The 8,779-nt window shown below is 35.6% G+C and overlaps 2 protein-coding genes across 2 annotated transcripts; one reads left to right on the top strand and one right to left on the bottom strand.

Moving 5' to 3' along the window:
* Positions 1–276: 276 nt before the first annotated feature.
* Positions 277–8,738, top strand: LOC123692435 (protein Spindly). The gene is made up of 5 exons (XM_045637179.1): positions 277–1,383; positions 1,649–1,740; positions 2,573–2,687; positions 3,162–3,294; positions 8,353–8,738. Exons 1-5 carry the CDS (start codon positions 696–698, stop codon positions 8,585–8,587), a joined length of 1,263 nt encoding a protein of 420 aa, XP_045493135.1. The 5' UTR covers positions 277–695; the 3' UTR covers positions 8,588–8,738.
* On the bottom strand, positions 4,087–8,092 carry LOC123692433. The gene is made up of 3 exons (XM_045637178.1): positions 7,206–8,092; positions 6,656–6,871; positions 4,087–6,567 (listed from the first exon to the last, which is right to left on the bottom strand). Exons 1-3 carry the CDS (start codon positions 7,341–7,343, stop codon positions 4,609–4,611), a joined length of 2,313 nt encoding a protein of 770 aa, XP_045493134.1. The 5' UTR covers positions 7,344–8,092; the 3' UTR covers positions 4,087–4,608.
* Positions 8,739–8,779: the final 41 nt, after the last annotated feature.

The following is an 8,779-nucleotide window of genomic DNA, read 5'->3' as shown; positions in this document are numbered from 1 at the left end:
CGATCATATTTAGAACGAACTTCAGGTAACTTCGTGCCCTTTGACTCGGGCGCAAAAACCGACAACAAACGGAAGTCGGGCGAGGCGAGGTAAAGTTGGACGAAGTAGGCCGAAGTGCCTCTCTACACTATTCTATTCGTCTAACCTCGTTCAACTTCGCGAGTAGTGTGGAGGAGGCATAATATTTCCTTGAATAAATTGGACGAGAGATTTCAGATTAGATTAGATTCTTCCTCGTGGAATATAATAAAGGTATTATATTTTGCTTCTTAATTAACGATGCCACGAGATTTATTTATGTAAAACACAAACGATTTGAATTAATTCATAGATAATTTTTGCACCTCCAGAATCTAATATAAGTACTCATAATCTCCATTATCTGAATTACATTCTTAATTTTCGATTACTGTAATCATCTGCTGGAAGCACAGGCTGGAAGCTTTTAATTTCAAAATATTATGAAATTCTAAGAAATTAGTGACTAAATTTAGAAAGTTGTAATAAGTGCATTAGTTGTTATTTACTCTGTGGCGCCATGTTTTTTAAACGTCAAAGAAAGACGTTCATTCAAAAATCAAATTTGAAAATCAACAATAAAGTTCAACAAATAACTTTTGAACATTAATTTGATATAAATTTAAAACATACTTGTTTCATTATTCATCAGTTTTAAGACTAATTATTCAGTCAATATGGATTACTCAACTATAAGCAATAAAACTAATATAACAGAAGCAGAGGATTTAACTGGCGGTGAGTTAAACGAGCGCTATTATTTATTGAAAAAGCAATACGATAATTTGTCCTCTAATTTTGAGGCAATTAAACAAGAACTACATGATACAAGACGAAGTTACCAAACCGCTCTAGATGTTCAGAGTCATTTAAATACAGAGCTAGAAACATATCAGGCGGAGGAGGGCAGACGCAAGAGTGAACTTTTGTCTCGCATATCAACCCTCCAGGAAGAAATATCCGTATTGCGATCTGAACGTTCTCAGATATCGGATCAAAGCGCGTTAGAAATAAAGAAGTTAGAAGCTGAAAACCGTCGGTTAAGAGAGGAACAAGCAGTGGTAGCTCGGAAGTCACCAGAGCGTGATAATAAAGAAGTAGATGAGATTCGTTCAAAATTATCATCAGTTACTTCAGAAGCTGCTTCCGCAAAAGCAGCGCTGGAACAAGCTAAAGCAGAAATAACTTCATGGCGTATGAAAGTTGAGGAATTAGTGTCGGAAATCGGTGAATTGCGGGCAGCTGCTGATATAAGAAGAGAGGAAATTAAATCGGTAGTAGAACGGGAAGCTGCGGCGTTGGCTGATTTGGCTGAAGCGAGGGCTATGCTGCATCAAGTTGATACACCAGACTTGCAACCACATGGTAAGAAATTTCTAAATAAATAATTTCACATCTGATTGATGTTTTATCATATTAGCATGCAGCTTCTTATTTGGTTGTGAAACATGAAATTTGTCATGGAAATAAATCGATTGATGAACTATATATTTTCATCCATTGATTTCTTTGAATGGAACCAGTTGTCTAAAATATATTTTTCATATGAGTAGTGGCTTCAAATATTATAAGAGAAGTCAAGATTATTTTATGTAAACTTATCTTTAACTTGACATAATATTTGTTTCAGCTGCCAAAGGGAATTCAATATTTGCAGAAGTAGAAGATAAGAGACAGGAAATGGCAAAAAATCTTATTCAAATGAAACAAAGCAATGCAAGAGTAAGAAGTTTTATTTATTTATTTATTTTTTATCGTTGATAGGGAAGCACTTGACCACTATCTCGCCTGATGTTAAGCTGAGATGTGGTTTAAGATGGAACGCTCTTCCCTATTTACTTTCAATTTTTATATACATTTTTAAATTAGAAATGAATGCCTGTAAGGATATTACACTTGATAAAACCTAAATGAAGTAGATCAAAATATCACATAAGTTCTTTAAGTTTTTTCTTTTCGCCTGCTGTGTAAAACATATTAATTTATACACATAAACCTTCCTCTTCAATCATTCTATTAATATACTAGCTTTCAGCCCGTGGCTTCGCCCGCTTTGTCTGAAACCTAATAAATTACTATACTAAAACCTTCCTCTAGAATCACTCTATTTAATAAAAAAAACCGCATCAAAATCGGTTTTACAAAACCAATTTTGACGCGTTTTTTTTTATTTATGCTTAAATCTTTACTATTATTTATGCTTAAACCTGTAAAGGTTAAACTGTAGTAATACAGTAAAGATTTAAGCATACAAAGGGATATAGGGACAGAGAAAGCAACTTTTTTAAATTGTTTTACGCTGGTTGCAGAGCTTGACCGACCATCAGTGCGTACGTCAGTCTCGCTTGTCATATGTATGGAAAATCATAAAACCTTTCATAGCTAGACCGACCATACGCACGCGTATTGTCATGCGCATTAGTGTCATAGTCATACAATTGTTGATGCGTATCGTCTGGACCGAAGGTACGTACTGACGGTCGGTCAAGCTCTGCAACCAGCCTTATTGTATTTAGTGATTTGCCCAATACAATATTGTGTATTAAAATTGCAGTTACGTCGGGATCTAGCAAATAAGCAAGCAGAAGTTGAAGCTTTACTCCATGAGAAGAATACAATCTGGGAGCAGCAGGTTGGAGCTAGTGCCCACTATGATCGAGAACTTATTGGTAACTATCTTTTAGCGCCCGTTTTGTCTAAAATCTAATAAATTATATACTTAAACCTACTCTACTAAAATCAATCTATAAAAAAACTGCATCAAAATAAATGGTGTAGCTTTAAAGATCTAAGCATACATACACACAAACAAATGCGGCTTGGATTTATACTATGTAGGGATTCATTGTTTTTTGTTATGATCGTTATTCATAGTTAATACTTAATACTATTAAAAATACTTTTTTTGGAGGACAGATAATATTGCCTTTTCTGTACACAATTGGTGTTTTATTGTTATTTTGAACTGATACATATCCTAATTTTTTCTATATTGAACTAGAATAAAGAACCCTATGTGAATAAAAATCATTCAATTTAAAACAACAAAATGTATCTCATTTATTAACATTATTGTAATAAATTATTATTATTTCAAGTATTTAATGAAGAATTAGAATTTAAGCAATCAATTAAATTTCCAGAAAGTTACGAAGACCGCATCACGCAACTTGAGTCCCTGTGCGAGAAACAACGCCGCGAGCTGTGCCGCTGGTTCGGCAAGCTGTGCGAGCCGGCGGCCAACGGCTGGCTGCCCGGAGTGCTGGACCATTTGAAGTGAGAATTTATACTATACTAGCTGCGTGCCGCGGTTTCTCCCGCGTGGCTCCGCTCCTGTTGGTCTTAGCGTGATGATATAATGTTGCCTATAGCCTTCCTCGATAAATCGGCTATCAAAAGCCGAAAAAATTTTTCAAATCGGACCAGCAGTTCCTGAGATTAGCGCGTTCAAACAAACAAACAAACTCTTCAGCTTTAAAATATTATGTATAGATTAGTTACTCTACACTTCTACAGAATAACACAGTAAGATATGAATACCGCATCACCCAACTAGAGTCCCTGTGAGTACTTGTGTTATATGTAGTTACTAGCTTGCCGCCCGCGACTTCGCCCGTGTTTTCAAAGAAAACCGGAATAGTTCCCGTTCCCGTGGGATTTCCGGGATAAAACATATCCTATGTGTTAATCCAAGTTACCCTCTATATGTGTGCTAAAGGAGAATGCCCATGAAAGTATGGACCGCAGTATAGTGTTGCGTCAATGCCAGAGTGGTTTTGGAGGGTTCTTCGATATTCAAAAGATTTTTACCAATTGATTTTTTTGGGATAAAAACAGGGGTTTTCAAGATATTGAGAAAAATGTGAAATAACCTCAAAACTTAAATAACCCCGATTTAGTTAGGTTTATGTGTGATTTAGGTAGTGTTTTATCGTCCGAAGGTTATTTTTCGTTTAACATATTTAATCTATGCGTAGAGCTTATGCTTTCAGACAAACTAGGTAGGCACCAGAAATCTTCCTGAGATGGATTTCAAGAAAACCTAAATATAGATTAATAAAATGCCAATAGAGCTCATATAGATTGTTTTATTCGGTTTACATAATGGGAGTAGCTTCAAGTAGACAGATATTACAAAAAAATAGATCTAGTGGTAGACCAATTTAACGTAAAGGGTACCATTCACAGGCGCACCAATCCGTCACTAATTTAATAATTCCATGAAGGTTTCGTATTTCATTCTAAAGTAATTAACAAAATCAGGTGGTTCACAGGACTGAATGCATTGCAGCAATTTCATATGTGTATATTTTTTTTGTTGTTTCAGCCATTCCTTTGCCCACACGCGCTTTTTATTTTTGTTCTGCGTAAAAAGTATTGCACCGACTACTAGAGCCACTTTTTTGCGTTTTGAAAGCATCGGTACCTTGGTAGGGTAGATACGTGCAAGGCTCACCAATGTTCACAGTCGACTGGACTACAACTCAGCGCTCGTGTAGTGTGTGGGCGATGACGGGTTTGTCCACGGATTGGTACAGCTCGGGGCTCGGCTCGCGGTGCGTGTAGTGAATGCCGGACTTAAGGCAAACATCATTCGTCATTTTCATAAAAAAAATTATCTAAATATGGAGCCGGAGCAGTTACATCATTGTAACGAGCCCAGCTTAGGTACCAAACCACTGTCATTACGTGTGCACAACATCCTACTGTTCGCCTACCAACGAGACAGCTGCAACAATAACCTGTTATAGCTTCTAGAGTATTTCTTACAGCATCATCTCTACTTATTAATAAATAAGTGTAATACTTACGACTATTTACATGTCTGGACTTAATCCTACCCCTTAATAAATAGTTATTCAGACCTAACATCAGAGGAACATCATCATCAATTTCATTATTTACCTGAACCCAATAAATGCCAGATTGACGAACATGCTCTCCAAAGTATGACCTAGCTTGTTTCAGTTGATATGTGCCTAAAGCAAGCCGTTTAAGATCAGTTATTGTAAGTTGTGGAAATGTAGTTAAATGAGGATGTTCGCTATCAACCTGTTGAAATCTCGCTCTCCTTCTATTGACATTTTCACTTTCCACGTACACTGCCAAATGATTTTCAAGTGAAAGTCTATTTTTAGCAATACTCACATATTCAAAAGCCTCTGGTGGGTCATTTACGGTAACATGAAACTTATTTAACAAGGCACAAGCAATTCTAAAATCATCTTTGAGGTGCATAGCAGCTCTATTATTGAAAACATCCCGAAAAAGTCTATAATCCCTTTTCACACGACCATTAACTACTTCTACAACCCAACGACACATAGTTACCAAACGAGACCGATTTGCTTGCAGGGTTGTTAATTGGTGTTCATTATCAAGGAGAGACTCAGGCATATAGGCGACAAAACCATGGTCTTGAAGTTCACTCACAACATCTCGAAATCCTCTATCAAGAATAAAAATATCGCCCCTTCTGAAAAATTGACCAAAACCAGAATCCTCGTTATTTAAGTTTAAACTAGTGATTGTAGCATCGTTAGTAGTGGCCTTGTAAGGACCAAGACATTCCACAATATGACCATCGCAGCATACAATCAAGAATGGTTTTACTAAGTTATCTAGTTTTTGTAAACTATATGTTTGTTTTTGGTATAAATAATTGGAACTACTTTGCACAAAAATATAGGTAGCATCACAAATAACAATTGCAGGTTTAATTTCTGCAGGTAAATGGGGATTACCAAAAAATCCTTCTGGAATAATCCTATTCCGAGAAGCAACATCTTGTATAGTCATATGATTAAATCCTAAGTACAATGGGACAAAATCATTAATAAAGCAATTTCTAGCTTGAGTAATCAAACGTTCCAATGTAGCTCTAGGTTTATTGAAAAGAGTGGCTAATCTGTTGTTGCTGTCACCTGTTCTTAATTTAACTAAATAAATGCATAATGCTATAGTAGCGTTTGGTACTTGTTCTGCTAGATTGGGTATACAATTTAGTAATTCATGAAACTGTTCAAGATTCATACCAAGCCAATAATGGCATAAGTGAGGAGGCATCAATGTAATATTTGAAAAATCAAATCTATGGTTGGCAGCTCGCTGCATCATAGTCATAATATTATCAAATTGTTTACTAGTAAAATCTCTCAATTGAGAAGTTAACTGGTCCCAAGAACCATGATTTAAATGGTGACGACAAATGCGTGCACCCGATGGTATGTAAAACTTATAATTAAACAATATTAGGTCTTTGATAGTAGATGGTATAAGTAGGCGTTCAGGTTCAAAACAATCAACAAATATACAGTGACTTGGAGTGTTAGCAGCACGTCTATACAATGATGAAATTATTTTTGGTATCACTGGTTGAACAATTTCTGGGGTTGTTGGTGGCAGAGGAGGTGGCACAGGAACAACAGAATCACCACTTAATTCAGTGTCAGCCAGAGTGGGGCGATTTGAGTCACGCTGTTGCTGCCTTTGTACTTCTCTTGTTGCTGACCTCCAACATGCAGCACATACACGATCCATTCTTGAGACCTTAAAGAGTTTAAGAATAATTATAAGATATACTTTCTATTAGACAAAAACTTACTAAGGCACTTTATATAAACTCAAAAATATATACAAGGTGTTGTGGAACAAAACGAATTAAAACATTTCTCTCTTCACGATCATGTCGAACAGGATATGTCCTTGATCGTAGAATGGAATTTCCACAAGGAAGACAGACTCTTCTATGTCCAAAAGCAGGCAACGGTAAAATGCTTCCTTCACTTGTTGTGTTTGCTCGATTTTGAAGTAATTCAAAACATTCATTACAAATGATGTTTTCTGAAGAAACCTGCAAAAATATTATTGGAATAAAGTACATTCTGTTTAATAATTTAATACAGTAAATATTATGTTAACACAACAAAGGGTTGGAACTTCTGTTGGATTTCTTTCTAGTAATAATAAAATTCTTATAAACATCACCTGCATTTAAAATTCGTATTATATGTCAAGTAAACTCCATCTAAAACAAATACTCTAAGCTCTAGGGAATAAAGTGGCACTTTAATCCCTAGGGCAATAATGACATTTTATTACGGACTTTAGAAGAAATTAAATGAAAAACCTATTTGAAACAATAAGTAAATATGTACAATTCAAGCAACTAAACAATGTCTGCTCACCTGAGTAGGGGCTATCCATGATCGTAATAAACTGAGCATTGAATTCGACGCTTCTTCCAAGTGATGCCTCGTCATGTTTCTCGGTATCAAGAAAGAACAATTTATGCATCGTTTTCGCTCACTCGAGGTGTTAGCCATTTTCAGGAATAAATAATTTCTAAATAAGAATTAACACAGGCTAAGTAAAGAGTAACACAGGCTGGAAAAAAGTATAAACACCTCTAAAATAAAACGTCCTGTCGTCAGCGTAATTGCGCTAGCCCATTGAGCCCCGAGCGGCCCGATCGGACCACGACACAATAGATTTTCTATTGTGTCTGTGATTCCGGGGGCTGAGTTACTAGCGCAATTACAGTATTGGCACTTTATTGTAAAAACGTCCTGTCGTTGACAAATCAGCAAAGATAAAATGTCTTTTGCTTACTTTCACACAATTCGATAATAAAACACAATTAAAGTGGAGAGTAAAATCAATCAACACAATGTGATGTGACGTTTGATATGACAGACTCATCTTTTTTATTATTTTTTTATTTATTAAAAAGGTTCATCACCAGTTGTTACATATGTATCATTCACGTTTATAATGCGTAAGACAAATGAAGGAAACATTTTTTGCATGGAATCAAGTATTTTACTTCACTATCTATGTTAAAATAACCTACAGTGTATAAACAACACCATAAAGAATGATTTTATGTTAATTGATTTTTTTGTAATTCAATGAAAACAATAATCGATATTAATACACTTAAATATTTACTATGGCAACACTATGTTCAGATGTAAGCGGTAATGGATACTAAATCTATGGTAACGGATCTAAACAATTACATGTCTTATTAGATTTTACAAAACATTCCCTGTTCAAAATATATTTTCCGATGGTAAGAAGGCCTCTAAATTGCCGAGATTTTTTTTAATATTATTTTTATCTTGATGCATGAGAAAAACCTATACCAAAAATGGGCATTCTCCTTTCATTTCGTTAAGTAGTGTTTGCGTGATTGTGTCTGGGACCGATCGGGCCGCTTGAGGCTCAATGGGTTGACGGATGCCAAATAAAACTAAGCCTATGTCTTGAAACATCTATCTTAAGAGCTATTGTATTGAAGTCGTTTTACAATTTGATATTTTACAATTCCAGAACGGAATGCGAAAAACTTCGAGCAGAAGTGTTATCCCAAGGCGCCGCTCAACTAGCCAGTGCGGCTCAAGTGAGGGAACTGCGGAGGAAAATAGCCCTTCTCACAGCGAACAGTCACAAGCAATCGCCTGTACAAACAGACGATGATAAGGATGAAATTAGCGTGCTGAAACCCTTCAGACCTATTGATGTGAAAAAAGTGGAAGATGTTAAGAAGAAAGTGTCGTTTAATTGAGTGAATTAGTGGTTAAAAAAGTGGTATTGTATATGATCGTATATATGGACAGCGTTTCATCTACAAGACCATTTAAATTGTTGAAGTTTTTAAACTTTTCAAACCAGGTTAAATCATGAAGTCAATATGATTTATTAACATGTAATTCGTTTATTTGCAAGGATGTCTGATCTATTATTAATTATTTTATCA

The sequence above is a fragment of the Colias croceus genome, chromosome 6, assembly GCF_905220415.1.
Source record: "Colias croceus chromosome 6, ilColCroc2.1".
Lineage (NCBI taxonomy): Eukaryota > Metazoa > Arthropoda > Insecta > Lepidoptera > Pieridae > Colias > Colias croceus.
This window is presented reverse-complemented; position numbering and strand designations above follow the sequence as displayed.